General features: G+C 45.5%; 1 protein-coding gene across 1 annotated transcript in view; it reads right to left on the bottom strand.

Annotated features, from left to right (window-relative positions):
• Positions 1-14,192, bottom strand: part of COLGALT2 (collagen beta(1-O)galactosyltransferase 2) — a gene marked incomplete at its 5' end in the record, with an annotated part of 48,376 nt that extends 34,184 nt beyond the window's left edge. Inside the window, one exon of the mRNA XM_082286968.1 lies at positions 13,936-14,192. Coding sequence (XP_082143094.1) covers positions 13,936-14,192 — 257 coding nt within the window. The remainder of the gene's footprint in view (positions 1-13,935) is intronic.
• Between the last annotated feature and the right edge of the window lie 2,453 nt (positions 14,193-16,645).

Genomic DNA, 16,645 nt, shown 5'->3' with positions numbered 1-16,645 from the left:
GATGGAAAACTGGTGCTGTGCTGATGGCTGACTTAACTCTGAAGAGAGGACAAAGAAAAACAGTGAGGTCTTAACTCTAATCTTGTAAGCTAAAGGCTCTGCAGCCCTCTGTAAGTAATGCTGTACATTTCCCAGCTAAGGAAATGGGATCATGAAAACAGAGGGACACTTAGAGGATGAGATTGCTTCCACTGCAGTACACAACATCACAATTCTCCCTTCTGTTGGTCTGTTCTCTTTGTGTGGATTTCAGGGAGCAATCACTGGAGAGGGAAAAATCTCAGGGAGCACCCACTGAAGATGGGCAAATCTCTGGGAGAGCTAAGCACTGAAGGCTGCATCAGCAAGTGTGGTGTGGAGAAGAATGCAAATGCACAGTTTATTTTATCTCTCTCAGGTTTAATCCTGACCACAAATACACAGTTTGAGGATAGATAGTTTTTTCCCCCATCACTGCCTGTAAATTTACATCACTGATGTAAATAAAGAGAGGAAATGGGCACTCGGGTCTTTCAGTAGCCAGTTCCTAGGAAACTGGGTAACTGGAAGCCCCACAAAACACACGTGCCTGTATTCTGCAGAGCATGGTTCCTAACCATGCCTTTTTCCAATGGGAAAGATTCCCGTTTTAGCTATCTCTATTCCAGGGGATGAAGTGCACAAGATAAAGTGTGTTCCATCCCCAGCACATCTGCAGGTGTTGGACTTGACCGTCCCCTCAGGGGACAGGGACAAGTCAGGGACATCTTTCGGCCCAGGAGCCCTCGCACGCATCACCGTGCTTGTCCAGCAGCATTCCCAGGCCTGGACATTTCAGTTCCCTGGGGCTCTGAGGCAATTTCAAAGGCTGGAAAACTGGGGTTTTGGAATATCTCAGCACAAGGCATTGCTGTGGCAGGGCTGAAAGAGCAGAGAACGTCCAGCCTCAAGGAACCCAGAGTCCCTCTGCTGAGCATGCAGGAATCTAGTTCCAGGCTCTCCCTCTGCCAGGGATAAATGCCATCCTAACCCCAATCTCTGCACTTCACAGGGAATAGCAGATAATATGCCACAACTTCTTATATATTACAAAATATGCACCTGCCCCATACAAAATAACATAGACTGTCTTTGAAGACTTTAGGGTTCACACAGAGATGTGATGTATCAGCAGACAAATTGAAATCTAATGGCTTACTTTATTTGCTCAAGCTATTAAGTTTTTTAGGAGTTACGTTCAAAGGTGTTCAATAGATCATTTAATATTACCTACTGTACAGTGCAGGCAAAGCATCACCTAATGGCCCCATATGGAATTCAGAGATTTAGCATCACCTGCTTGACTCAAAAAAACCCCACCAAAACAAAAACTCACCAAAAAACCAACCAACCAAAAAAAAAACAAACCAAAAACCCACCAAAAAAACCCCCACCAAACCCCATTCCAAAAAACCAAACCCATCACAAAAAACCCCCAAACCCAAATAACCGAAACACCAGTACCTTTTTTTTTTTTTAATTATTTTCATCTGAAACCATCTCAGATCCTTCTTCTGAAGCCTTTCAAATAATCCCTCAACAGCTCCATCTCAAATCTACACAATAGCAGCAACTGATGTGCAACATCAGCTGCTAGGGAACAGCTGATATGCCATAGAAGCACCAAGCCACTAGAGGGATTTCTTAAATACACAAAATAAAGACAGTTAATGGAAAAACTGAATTCTGTCTCCTTCAAGAAATCATTCTGCTCTTAAACTTCTGCCAGTTTATCAGCGGCTGCAGTTGGGTAGAACCTTTGTTGTGAGGAGGGTCATTAACCTCTTCAGATCATGTAACCCAATACAAGATCTAATGAGCTGGAATCCAGGGGTTTGGGCTCTTTATTTTGGTTTCTTCTAAGTATATTCTTAACTTCTATACCAGCACAGAACTGGAAGAAATATACCTTTGTTGGGTCAGGAGACCTGGAAGAAATACATCCTCCTGAGCAGGAAAGGCTGGAGGTTTGGTCCAGCTATGTGTCCGAACTATTAGAACCAGATGTTTTCCTTAACCTCTGGGTTGTCCCAAAGATGTCTTTGTAGTACCCAACAAGCCACACATCTGCAGGAGCAACAGGAGCCTGGTCAGCTTTGTCAGGTGGGCGATTACTGCTGGGAAATGTAACACACCATCATTTCTTCTTGGAGATCTCAGTCTACTTAAGATGTAAAAGATCTGAAGCAGATCTCTGAGGGACACTGACTTTATTCTGGCTGTAATCTGTGATTCTGACCCATGTGCAGCAACAAGTTCTCCACCTTGCAATAGAGCAACAGAGCAAACCTGGAAGGTGGCTGAAGCTCTCCACAGGTAGAATCAACCAACACCATTGCACAATGAATTGGTGAGTGTAGGAAAGAAACCCTGCTTAGCCCCAGCCTAGCCCTCAACACATATTCCTCCCCCCTTAAATCTACACCACGTATATGAAAGCGGGCTCATACAAAAAGCCGATGGGAAGTTTGTAGGCAAAGCTGTTGGAAGCACCACTGACAGCAGCTTAATTCTTGCTCTGTGAAACAGAGCTTCCTTCAAGGCTCAGGTATTAGGCAAAAAATCCTGGCAGCAGCCTTCATTTGTATGAAGTCAGAGCAGAGTTCTGCCAGCAGACAGCCATGAGCTCACTAGTCTGAAATAACATCTCATTGACAAAAGTTTTTGAGGAAGCAGTATCTTGTTTGTGTGAGAAATAAAGGGAGAAGAGGGAGCGAGTGTATGTTAAGAGTGATAAAACATGTACCACAAACACATTCAGTTACTTAATGATAATTTCCATTTAAACCCTGCTTCAAGTAAAAAAATTGAATTAAAAAGAAATCATAAATTAAGAGACAGTATTTAGCAGCAGTGACATTCTCATATTCCAGTCACACACACTGAACTTACTTCAGAGTGGTGTTTTGAAAAATGAGTGCAACCAAAGTCTCTGACAAGCTGGAGGAAGAAAATATTTGAGGAGGCAAAAGACCCAAAAGCAATTATTATTCTCTACTAACCAATTTAGAAGAGTCTGGGTAGGCTTCTCCAAAACCCTGGAGCCCATCTCAGAGACAAATAAATGGGAACCCCATCCAGAGCTTCGTAATGAAGGAGCACATATAATCTGGAGCAAACACCAGCAGCATCCCGGCACTGATTTATGTGAGTGAGTCAAGTAATGCTAAAGGAGTTAAGACTGGGAAAACTGAGCAAAGTACTGGGCTCTGTTGTTCCAAGAACTGGTTATGCTAAACCAGATACAAACAGCACAGGGTACATGGAATGCTTGGTCCTTACCAGCAGCTGGCTTTTCTAAACCTCCAGGGCCTGAATAACCTGCTTATATCTCAGTCTGCAGCAGCTTGGAACTCCCAACCCCAACCCTCACCTAAGCTGTCCTGTGAACAGAAAGGATTCACCTCTACCAACATCACACCTCTGCCTGAAAGTGAAGGAGTTGGAGCCAAGCCAAACTAGAGAAGCTATTGAGTTCCTGGCACTAAAAGTACAGAACTCTAGCTGAAGTACTTCCAGAAACCCTCTGAACACACTAACAGAGAAAAAAATGCCATCCAGCCAAGTCAACACCAATCTGCTTCCCAACTCTGCCAGCATGCAGGATCCTGCAGAAAATTCAGATCTCCAAATCTTACTCCTCACCACAACCCACTAAGGAACCCCAGTTCAATCCAGGAGCATCAGAAGGCCATATCAGACACTCCACTATCATCGTCCCTTTTCTCCATCTGTAGGATCTGCAGAAGTAACTGAAGTTCTCAGAGTCTTCCCACTCCCAAGACCTAACTTCAGTTTAATCCCTTGGACAGCAAGAGATCATGTCCATAACAGAGGAGATTATACAACCTTGCTCCCTACTGACACCACTCCTCCTCCTGACTTTTTAAGCCTGTACAAAGCATCAGTAAAACAGATCCTTGAATATTTAGATTTCCAAGCCTGAAAGCTAACCTCAAGCTATTATAGCTATTCCTCCTGCTGGTAATTCTAGCCAATTCTAGCCAAGAATTAAGTACAAATAAAATGCAGGCCAGCAGTTCCTGAAGACACCTGAACTCCTTTTAATTCTTCAGTTTACAGAAAAGGGAAATAGCTTGCCTTTTACTGTTTTTCCAAAATGAAAACACAAATCTTTACCTTAATCACGCAGTTCCTATGCCGACATATCTTTCAATGTCTTTTTTTAAATAAGGATTTTTTGTTAGTCTAGTGTAGTGACTTTTGCATGTAACTGCTGTGCTTTTCACTGAATTGTAAATATTTTTGTCATTGTCTTTATGGGTTATGGTGTTAACTACAAGTTCTGGTTAGACAGCAGGAATGTATTTGTTGTCTTCATTTAAGAAGAAGAATTTGCAAGAGTAAAAACACACCCTCAATGAACCTCAAGGGGGGCTCACAGCATTAATGTGCAGAGGCTAAGGACACACTGTGGAACACCCCAAAAAAAAAGGGAAAACAGCTCCCTGGGGCAGTGCAGCCAAGGACAGAGCTCAGCACCTGCTCTGCTCCTGCAGCACACACCGAACCACATTTCAATCTCACTTACTTTGTTTTTCTGGTTTTCTTTTTATTGCAAAGAGGAAGTAACACTCCTGCTTCCTCACATGAACTGGGGAGGGCTGATGATTGACGGAGAGAGAAGAGTCTTGCTGCAAAGCTTTACAGGTCAGGTTCCTCTTTGCTTCCTAGACAAACTGGGAACAGAACAGGTTTCTCACAGCTCTTCCTTCTAAAATCACAATTCCTAGCTAACATCTTTTTACAGCTTGCCTGAAGCAGGCTTTTGGTTATCTAATGATACAGCAGTCCAACTACAGGAACTTGCTTAAGTTCACTTGGCTGAAGTCTGGTAGGGAATAATTCACGTATGTGAGCTAAAAAACAGAGGAAAAAACCAACCAACCAACCGAAAAAAAACCAACAAAGGGTTTGCATTTGTGATAGTTTTAACATTTACCTTCCTTGTCACAATTAGCAGTTCAAAGTAGGAATGCTGGAAAACAGCCTTTTCCTCCAATCTTGAAATGGTTTGGGTGAGAAGGGTCCTTTAAATGTCACCCAGTCCAACCTCCCTGCAATGAATAGACATCTTCAACCAGACCAGGTTGCTCAGAGCCCCATCCAACCTGACCTTGAATTTTCCGAAGTACCTTGTAAGAACAAGAATGATTGAAAGTATTAAGGAAATAACTCAAACAACCTTAAATTCTCATTCTACCCCCAAAGGTACAACACAGCACCCATTTTAAGAGCAGCTGTTGAGCCAGCAGCAAAACCAAGGTTCTGACCTGCTAACTGAAGAGATAAAGCACCTGCTATCAGCTTCAGGCTATAAACTAACCCTTCAGAGTTAATGCAACCTCACTGTTGCCACTGGGCAAAATTCAAGCCAGGCAGCAGCCACACATAACCTTCCCTCTGCAGAGAGATCAAAGTGCAAAACTAAGCAAACAATCCTTTCAGAATCAAGGGAAGCCTGTACCCTGTGTGGGGAAAGGAGAAAAAGAAGTATAAATATAAATCATGTTTTTCTTCCTTACAGGAAAAATGTTTCAAAAAACCCAAAAGAAAACAAAAAATCAACAACAAACAATTCCATTTTGGAGCTGAAGCCTTACAAAACTAATGTGAAAAAGCTTACATGAACCCTACCACAGCACTGTAGTTCACAGGGACTCCTATCTTCTGCTTCAGCTTGAACTTAGATCCTCATGAGCTCCAGGGGGGAGAGCCTCAAAATCCTGGTCCAGATCAAGATCTGCTTATCTTTAGAACAGGTGTGTCATTCCTATCAGTCCATCCAGACAGAATGAAAGGTAAATAACTGGAAATCTATTCATTCCATGTATTACAACCACTCAGGCAGCATGGATGATACAAAGATCTCATCAACATTCATGTTTTAATAAATGAAGAAGAGCAAGGACAGACTTTGGTGAAGACATATTCCCACCCCAAAACAACACTATCAGCTTTCATGCTGTTTTACCTGATTCTACAGTCAGTTACATGTTAATAAGGGGGAAAAAACATACTGACTACTTAAATAGTTGGTCGGAATGAAAGCAGAAGACACACCAGCCTTCACTCCTGAGTAAGGAGATTTCACTTCCCGAAATGTGCTCCCGAAATGTGTAACAGCTACCTCAAATAACCAACCACTTCTCCCAAAGAAATAGAAGAAATTCTGCTTTATAGGCCATTAACATAATTTCAGTCCTCTACAGCGAATTCAGTCTCTAGTACAAATTTTGCCAGAGCCACATCATGTCAAGAAGAGGAACAATGTGTTATGTTGCAAAAATTTATCACAACCAAAAGTGGTTCACATAAAACTTTGGTGACTGAACTCCATTTGAAAGCATATACCAGATCCATAGTCAGATGGGAGAAGTGTAAAATCAACATATTGTTAGGCTCCTGTCAACTTTTCCAGAAAGAAAACTGGAGTCATTTTACAGCAACAAACGTGCTCTGGCCCAAGGACACCAGATATAGATATATAGACAAATGCATGTGCCTGCACACACAACCAAAACGAATCATTTCATGCTTAAAAACTGGATTCAGGCACTGTATGAGGCAAATTGTACACAAAAAAAAGGAAAAGAGAATTGCGTTTTTCTTCACTGTTGAGCCTATTAGCAGTGCCACATGCCTTTATGAAGGAGCTGGTCATTTTACAGAAGAGGGAAAAAAATCCACCTCATAGAGAACACCAAAAATTTTCTTATTCCTGTCTTTCTTTACCCTGAAATTTTGGTGCATGTGGGCCCCATTTAGCAGTAATCCACCCTTGGCCATGAGCACCATCAACGTGCATGATGAATACCACCAGAATAAAGGAAATGAGATGCACAGAAATAAACTGCAATAATACGAAGTCTGAGACATCATCCCACAGGAAGGAAATTCCAGGTTCTGACAGACAGCACCCCACATCACCTCAGTCCTCTCTTGACCCTGTAGCCCAGATAGTGCTCCAGGGAGCCTTCTGGGACGAGAGATGGCAGCAGTGCTGGGCAACGTTCTGTACACCATGTGCATCACAGACCTGTTTTTAGAGAATCCTGACTCAGTGCATGAAGAGTTTCAGTCCCAGGGGACTCAGATAAATAACTGCAGGTGTGTGATAATTTACATAAGAGATCAAAAAAGCCCTTCAGTCTCTGATTCAGCACAAATCCCTGTTTTGCTCTCCTCAGGAAGGGCCCTGCCAAACCTCCCAGGGACTGACCCCTCTCCAGCTGCATTCAAACACCTGGGGTCTCTTCCTCAGGAATCTGATGGGCAGTGACCAGGCAGCTTTCTGAAAAGATGATGTGTTCCACTTAACAGGAAATGCAAAAGAGAAAGAAGAAAAAGCAGCTGGAACAGCAGCCTTTGTCCCATAGGTCTGCCACCCTCAGCCCACGTGAATTTCCAAGACAGTTCTTGACAGTGACAAGCTGCCTGGGGATTGTAGAGTCTCCATCCCTAGAGATGTTAAAAACCTGAACTGAAACAGTACTAGGCAGCCTTCACCAGAGCTGGCTTTGAGCAGGAACAAGCCAGCCTTTGGAGGTGCCTTCCAGCACTAACCATCCTAGGAGATCCATGCATAGCTCAGCTGGAGAAGCACTGGGGAAGGGGAGAAGGCTTTGTCCCTGTAATATGAAGATGACAGCAGGAATCGGGGAGGCTTCCCCCTGGATCAGACCTAACTGATCCCTACTTCCAGATTCACCAGAAATAAGGAGCTGAAATAGCTGGTGTGCCAAGTACAAGTGAAATTGCCCCCTCCCCCCGTTTTTTTTTAGGGGCAAATTAACAGGAGCACTTAACAGCCAATATAGATTCCAGCTGGTCCTTGGACACCTTCCCACAGCTGCCTCCCACCTTCCCCATACCTGAAGATGGTTCAGAAGGCAGCCCAGAGCACAACCTGGGCAGCATGAACCGGATGAGGAATCCCAACCCTGCGGGAAAGACACGTCAGGGATGAAGTGGGATCCTGCCCTGGGCAGGAGTGAACCAGATGACTCCTTGAGGTCTTTTTATCCCTACTTTGTACACATTAAAAAAGACAAAACATCCTGAAAACTAGATCTCCCTGACCTTTGAAAACATCCAAAGGCTTATCATAAACAACAGCCTCTGCTTTTGAACTCTGTCCCACTGTTTCTTTGGGGCAACACATTATTTTATTGGATTCCAGTCTCTAAACCCACCACCTGCACTACTGATGCCTTAGGTTTTAACTTTTCTATTTTTCAAGTCCTGCACTGCCTAGTGTGTAACTCTGAAGTTTCTTGTAGCCTGTTAGCTGCTGTTCTCTCATGCTGGTTGGACATAACAAAGCCTCTCTAGGTTTACTCTCCAAGGACACCTTATTGTCCCAGGCCCCAAAATATGTAAACTAAGGCCTCTGAAGAGGAGGGCAAACTTGGGGTAGTTACATCATTAACTGAAGTTACAATTGGAGAATTAAACCTGATGTGCAAATGGACCAAACTTATAAAAGTGTGAAGACCCAGCGTCCATCTTGGGTGTAGCCTTTTGACTGCCTGCAGCGTACCTTTGAAGGTCCTTCAAATAAATACCTCCTTTTATTCTCTTTTTTTTGTCTAGCCTCTGTTTTTAGGTGGTCACTTCAGGCATCACTACAAGGCACCAGGCAGCCTATGACACAAGGGACAGACACACAGATAACAGGGTAGACCCCTGTCTCAAAAGGTGGGTGCCAAAAGACAACAGCCAAAATAAATGGTTGTATTTTCAGAGCTACATAGTATGCAGGATTCAGAGATTAAAAAATAATTAAACAAACACAGTGTACTATGCTCACTAGTGTCACAGAACTCCTACACATTTCAAGATACCAGTTTTACGGTATTATCCCTGTACCTCTGGAGGGTTATTTATTCATTTTATGGTGATGCTGAATCGATTTTTGCCTTTCTTCTTTTATCCCAATATCCACACTGCTGTCTAGTAGAGCCTAACATAAAGTATAGGACAAGGTGCTCTTTAATGACATCAAAAAAGCATCAGAATCTGGCAATTTGTGACCACAGCAGGGAAAAATAAAGAAACTCCTGCTACCCTGCACGTTGCCATCACACAGCTCATGCCTCTTTTATGGCTTCTCTGCAGAACTGCACAGTTTTTAGCTGAAGAGTGGTTTATGTCTTGCCATGCAGACCTCAGCAAGGCACAGCAGTAATTTTCGACTTCCCTTCAAATGTTTCTACTGAACAATTTCATTATGTCGTTTGCTTCAGTTTGCCAAGACTGAGATGGGGGAGAGAAACCCAAAGGACAAAAAAAAAAAAAAAAGTGGATATTATGGATATTGGGATGGGAACAGTTCTTTAGCCTTCTCTGGTTTTCCATTTTTATGTAATTTTACTACACCTTGGTGTAAAAATGACCTCAGCAAGGAAGCATTCATAACTGACATTTCTTGATTCCTCTATCTCCAGTCTTGATAAATTCAAGAATCTCATGTAGGTTACTTTACCCTTCTACCCCAACTTCCCCAGCTAGAAATTGGAAGTATTTACTCCTATTCTTTCTTTTGATGCAGTCATCTAAATGCAAGTTCTCTGGCAGAAAGACTGTCTGCAACATCTTGCACAACAGGAATGTCACCTTAATTGCAATTTCAAAGCTGTGTAAATCCCATTTCACTCTTGACCCCACTTAGTCTATGACTGTTATTAAAACTACATATTAAATAAATTTAAAATATCTACAAATACAAACAGGAAAATAAATCCCACTAAAATTTAAATGACAAGCCAAGGGAAAAGTCAGTTAATTTCTAAAACCTGTGCTTTAATATTGCCATGTGGAAGTCACAGCACAGGTGAGCACACCTGAAATGGATGCAAAACACCAGTGGACAGAAGCAGGAGAGACAGAGCCGGCAGACTGGAACTTCAGCATTCCTAAGTGATTAATAGTGACCATGAAGATTAAAGTGACCTCATTGCTCAAATGGAGACAAGGACAGAAAACACAGGGTGTTTGAAAGCCAACACTTCCCTGTGTGTAATAACAGCCATTAAAGTTTTAAATGATCCCTGCGTCTCATTGGAGTTTGCCCTCTATGTGGCATTTTTCACATTTGAAAACTAAACCATTAAAGAATAAGAAAATGTTCAGATATCATCAGCTAGTTCCAGACTAATAATATATAATTATGAAACATAATTATTATACTGATCTCATCACCTTCTGTTTTCAGCTACAACCAGTTCTTTTAAGTTGAAACCATTCATTCCCTCACTGGAGCTGTGTTACAGTATATCCACTCATCTCTCAGCTGGGATTTATTCCAGCTTTCCACCTGTCTCACTACTGTTCACATTATCATTTCTGAAATATAAGTATACATAAATACTCTGATCCCCAAAGCAGGCACAGATTTTCAAGCACAAAAGGACCTAATTATTGCTCCCAAGCACCAACTCATTTATGCAGGCATTCAGTCCCCAGGTTACTAAGAGATGAAAGAGCAGATGGCCCACTAGGATGAAGCAGAAGATGAAATTACAGGCAACTTTCTTTGCTATACCATCACTTCATCTGAGACTAAGGAAAGTGTAAGGCAATGTGATAAACTGAATACACACACTTTTAGGCTGTCTACTGCAGCCAAGATGAAGCTGCCTGACAAGCAAACACTCTGTACCAGTAATCAACCAATCTCAAATAAACAGTCAGCATTGATAAAGCTCAAAATAAAACACCACAACCTCAGCCTGCTAAAAAAAGAGGGTTGGGGCACGCTGACTGCGTAACTTCTGGCTCATTTTTGTCCAAGATAAAAGATCGCTTTCCCTCCCTTTGCAGTTCTCCAAGCCCAGCACAAACAATGCCGTACACCTTCCCTGCAAGTTTCCCAGCTGGGCTGGAAGCACAGGGAGCCCTGGGAGAAACTCAGCCCCACCAGGGCCAGCCACACAAGCAGCATGTCAGAAGAACCCTCTGCGGCTCTAAGAAAGCTGGACTTGGGTCCAACGGCTAGGTTTTTTCTTTAGGCTCTCTCCTGCTGTGGGCCCCATACCATTTTCCATAGCACTGGGTATTTGGGCGCTCGGAGGAGATGGCTGTGACCCTTCCTCCTCCACGAAGGGACGACTGTTCCATCCAGCATTGCTCCTCCATGGTGACAGGAGACCCAGCTCGGGTTCTGTGGCTAAAGCAGGGAGACTGCCATTCCCACTGGGATGGCCGGGTCCAAAGGCTCCCAGACCGCCTACGGCCAAGTCTGTCCCGGGAAGCTCCGCAGGGCCACGACAGAAACCTGAGCTGTCCCACAGAAATTCCCACCATGAAGTCATCAGCACAATCCTGGGGTGACCTGGCCTGCTCTCCCAGGCAAGGACAGCTGGGGTTAACACAGGCCAGGGACCGGCCCAGGAGGCAGTTCCGATGCAAATTCCCCATTCTCAGGGAGGAAAGTAAGAAGGAAAGGGAGGGTTTAACTGCAAGGCCACGGTTCCTTTGCCAGCTGGCCCCAGGCCAAATGGCCTGCTCAGCTCATTAGTAGCCAGCAAGTCCTTCCGAGGCTGCTCACAACCACCTTCAGAATTAAGTCATAATTAAGACCAAAGGGAAGAAGGGAACACAAGGCTGTCCAGTGCACATCTTTTGCTCAGTATCAGGATAACAAAGTTTGAGATTAATTGATACAGACTACACAAAGGAAATTCAGTGCCTGCTTCAAACTCATTTATCTCTTAACCCATCTTTACCGTCACTCATAAAGCTTCCCCCCTAGAAATCCGTCAGAGGAATCCCCTGTTGAATTTCAGCCCTCCAGCTATGCAGAGAGAGCATATGGGAGCTTGAGAGATGATATATGTTTTCAGTTTTCATTCTCAAGATCAACGGTTGGGCATTTTAAAATGCTGACTTACTCAAGAAAATGCTGAAGTAAAATATAAATGGCAATGGAGGAATGCAAGTCCTTGACAAACACCACTCCCCTGCCCTCCTCCCCAAGCTATCCCAGTAACACAGGGACACAGGTAAACCTTGGAATTCATCTGTTGAAAGGACTCTGTCTGAAACACAAGATGCTTCCAGAAATTGACTGAATGGTTTCACTTGTTCTCAAGAGACTTGATAGATATCGTATGTGAGCTTGCCTGAGTGGGTACTTTGTGTCCTGAAACACTCCCAGCACTGGAAAAGCTCAAGTCTTATTGGGAAGCAGAACTAAACCTCTTCAAGGAACCACTGCCACCCCACAGGTACCTCTCACTCTGTGGCAACTCAGAGCATCCTCAGAACTTCTTTTCCAGTGGCTGTGACATTTTAGTCATTCTCATTTTATAAATCCTGACATTTTCATCAGCACATTTTCCAGTTTAGGCATGCCTTGTGTCTGTGTGCAATCCTCTTAAAAAGGGAGTGATCTCTTATAGAAACCTTAGCATATTTTAAGTTATGTTAAAGGAAGTCCCCACAAATACTTTCACACAATATTGCAGAGGCCAGTAATGTACTGAAAAAGTTGTAGAGCCAACCAATTATCTGCAAGACTTAAACCACCTCCCCCCCCCCGCCAACTTATTTTGCACTTGTACAGCAAGAGACATTTCAGGCTGCACTCTGCTTTGGTGATCAGGAATGCACTTACAACTCCCGCAAGTTTTTATAAACACCAAGCTTAGCTGAATCAGAGGCCATGTGGGGTCTGATAATATCTGTTTTTATACACATCTACTATGAGGAAATCTCAGCTGGCAAAATTCCTACTGATACAAATGAATGAGGAGTCACAGATCTACATACAGAGGAATGTGGACTTACCCACTGCCACACACCAGCTTGTGATTCCACATCACACTTGTGTGGCACCCCAAATTTGGCCTGATAGCACAACCTGCTTTGTACACCTGCAACACGAAAGGAAGGAAAAAAAAAAAAGGCAAAGAAGATCCATGCACTGCTTATACCAGGCCCTGATGTTCTGCAGAGCCCTGTACTTGCAGACAAATTACAGCCATGTTCCTGAAGCACATACAGAAACATCTGTTTAATGACACTTCAGTGATGTGACTGGAGACAAGGTCCTCCCCATGCCCCTTCAAAGTAAAACTAAACTGTATTGACTTTTTAAGTTAACCGGAGTCTCACCACGGACTTCAGCAAACTTTTGATCAGGCCCTACAGCACCATTTCTTATTTTACACCAGCACTGCAATTTAAAAGAAAATCTGTTTGGGGTCCTTGCAAGCAATCCTGTTCCTCCCAACACTTATGTCAGGTTGAAAGATTACTTTTTTTCTTTGTCCCCTTGCAAAGGCAGATTGACCAGTTCCCAAATTGCTCTAATTCCTCCATCCATCCCGACCCCCGTTTGGCCGCCACAGCTGCCCCCATGCTGCGATCTCTGAATACATCTTTGAATCCATCTTCCAGCCTCCAGCCTGGCAACAATGCTCCTTTCAATGCCCACCAGCACCTACCCAGCCCGCCCGCTCTCCAGCCCCGGCACATCTCGACCAGCTCCCACAAAGCCCGGGATTTACCAGCCGGGAGCCGGCCCCACGCTCCCAGCCGGAGTTCTCCGTGCCAGTGGATTTGGACACATGCTCCGGCGGTGAATGTTCCCAGGCTCCAGGCCAGCCTTGCTGGGATAACTCATCTCCCTGAGGCTCCCGGCAGAGCCGCCGCGCTCCCGACATGCGGGGGGACCCCGGAACGGGGGGCGAGCTCTTCCCGGCCACCACAGTCCAGCCCCGGCTCCTCGGGTGGGCGCTGCCGCTGCCCCTCCGCACTCCCGGGGCGGAGTGCCCCAGTCCCAGCTCCTCGGGTGGGAGCTGCCGCTGCCCCTCCGCGCTCCCCGGGCGGAATGCCGCGGTCCTGGCTGCCTGCAGAGCCCCCTCTCCCCGCCCCGCCCCCGGCCCTTACCAGAGCGCGATGCGGTTCTTAGGGTAGCTGAGCCTCTCGATGCAGCCCAGGACGTACGGCAGCGTGTGCGCGGCGTTGCGGGCGAGGATGGCGAGCAGCACGGTGGGCTGCAGCAGCGCCGACTCGGGCAGCGCGGGCGGCTCGGGGCCCGGCGGTTCGGGCGGCTCGGGGGGCTCGGGGGCGGCCCCGCAGCCGCGCAGCAGCGGCGGCGGCAGCAGCAGCAGCACCAGCAGCACCAGCGGCGCGCTCGCAGCCATGATGGGTGCGGGGCGGCCCCGGAGCCGCCAGCAGTCCGGGCTCCGGCCCGGGGGACGCGGGAGGAGGAGGGACAGGGAAGAGGCGGGAGGAGGAGGGAGGAGGGGAAGGAGGAGCGGATCAGGGCCGCCGCCCGCCCGCCGAGCCCCGCTCGGGGAGCAGTCCTCCCGGCACTGCCCCGACCCCAGGGGCGGTTCCCCAGGCCCCCGGGAGGCTGCAATCAGAGCAGCTGCTCAGCACCCACGGTAAAAGCTGCAAACCCCACGGTTTTTCACCCGAGTTTTGGGCTTTAACGAGGCTTTGGGAGTGTTGCTGTTAACGCTAAGACGTCCCTTAGTTTCGATGCTTACGAATCGCCACAGTTGCCCCCATGCTGTGATGTCTGAATACGTCTTTGAATCCATCGCCCTCATCTTTCTCATACAGGTAGGGAATTAAAGTAACTTTGAGCTTTTATATTAGAAAGCTTTTGGCAAACATCCGCGGGATGTCCACACGAAGCAGCCGCACACCCCACACCCATCCCACGCTGCAGGAGGGATGCACTGTCCCAGCTGGAACACAGCTGAAAGATTAATATCGTAGAGTCATAGAAAGGCTTGGGTGGGAAGGGACCTTAAGAATAATCTCATTCCAAACCCCTGCCGTGGGCAGGGACACCTTCCACTGTCCCAGGTTGCTCCAAGCCCCGTCCAACCTGGCTTTGGATACTGCCAGGGATGGGGCAGCCACAACTTCTCTGGGCACCCTGTGCCAGGGCCTCCCCACCCTCACGGGGAAGAAATTCTTCCTGATATCTGATCGAAATGTACTCTCTGTCAGTTTAAAGATGTTCCCCTTATCACTATCTGCCCATTTAAAAAGTCACTCTCTCTCTTTTTTATAAGCCCCTCTCAAGTACTGGAAGGGGCTCTAAGGTCTCCCTGGAGCCTTCTCCTCTCCTGGCTGAACAACCCCAGCTTCCTCAGCACCTCTTGTTGGAAGACGGGGAATACAGGGAAGATTTTCCCTGTACTTCATTGACTCACCCACCACGGAAATGTTCCCATGAATAGACCGATGGCAATTTAGCATAAAAATACATAAAACATGTTCCAGCAATTAAAATTATTGGGTTATGATCTTAAAAGGGACATAGTACACAGCTCTCCTAGAAGTTAATAGGATTTAGGCAGGCTAAACCCTTTTAAAGATGAAATCTCTAATTAACTGTAAGGGCCCCATCACAGCGTATTTGGGTTTTACTGTGGGTAGGAAGTTTTTCCAAGGTGGACAGACCCACTTAGAACAGGTGCTACTGTTGGCTATGTGCTTGCAACACTTAAAAAGGCGGAAACCTTTAGCAAGCAAACAATTGTTTAATTATCCATAATCTCATTGTGAATTGCTTGCATCCAGGTAGTATATATATATAAATATATACACATACACACATAAGAGAGAGAGTTAATGTTTGTTCTTCTTTGGTTATAGAACTTAATTTGTCACCCACACCAAATTACATTGTTTCAGTTTCCCAATCAGATGACTTCCCAAAAGCTATCACAAAAAGGATCATCCTAGGAAACTTTGATAAAGAATCTCCAGGGGTCATAGAATCATCTGTACTAAAATTTGAGAAACTCTCTCAATTTGTATGCATCTTCCTGAACAATTAGTGCAAATATGTTCCTCCTGTTTGCCCTTCACGATGCCTTTATAATTGTCCTTCTAGATACATTAATGAGGCTTTTCTTTCATGGTTAGTTTGCCACATGTTGCTTTTATGCTTGGATTCATTAACCAAATAGAAGGAGCAGCTTTGCAGCCTGTGCGAGGTGATTAGAGTTTCGCAGGAGCCAGCCCAATCCACACTCACGGAATTCCGCTGCCACCCACAGGACCGCTCACATTTGGAGGGTTGGGAGTAATGCTGCCGAATTATATTTGGTGTGGGGCTGGAAGCTGGCTTTTTGCATCCACTAGACACTCAAGCTGGGTCACAGTCCTTCTGATTTTACGATATTTCAGCAGAAATACGCCCCTCCTGTGCCTGCCTTTGCCAGAACTCCGAGTGTGTTTTTAGCCTGTGCAGCTCTTGATGTCCTCAGTGAAATCTGAACTACCTTCAGCTCTTTTCAGACTCCTCCCTTCTTTTTATTTTGTGAGCAGCGTCAGAGCCATAATGGTTTGCTGGGGGCAAATGCAATGCCTCCAGCATCCCAAAGCCAGTAATTTGTTCTCCAAAGTGACATTCCCTCGCTCACACAACTTCCTGTGCTGGCTGGCTGCTGTGGAACACAAAGAAGGGAGAGCAGCAGATGCCTGCAACATGAGATGTTCTTCCACACAGAAGAGAAAGGAGTCAGTGCAGCTTAATCTCTCACTCCCAGTTACACACAGTGTGGGGCAAAGTTTGGAGAGCTCGGGTGAACAGTTACCCTAATAATTCGTGTCATTCCAATACCTATCAATG

The sequence above is a fragment of the Coloeus monedula genome (genome assembly GCF_965178545.1).
Source record: "Coloeus monedula genome assembly, chromosome: 9".
Taxonomy (NCBI): Eukaryota; Metazoa; Chordata; class Aves; order Passeriformes; family Corvidae; genus Coloeus; species Coloeus monedula.
This window is presented reverse-complemented; position numbering and strand designations above follow the sequence as displayed.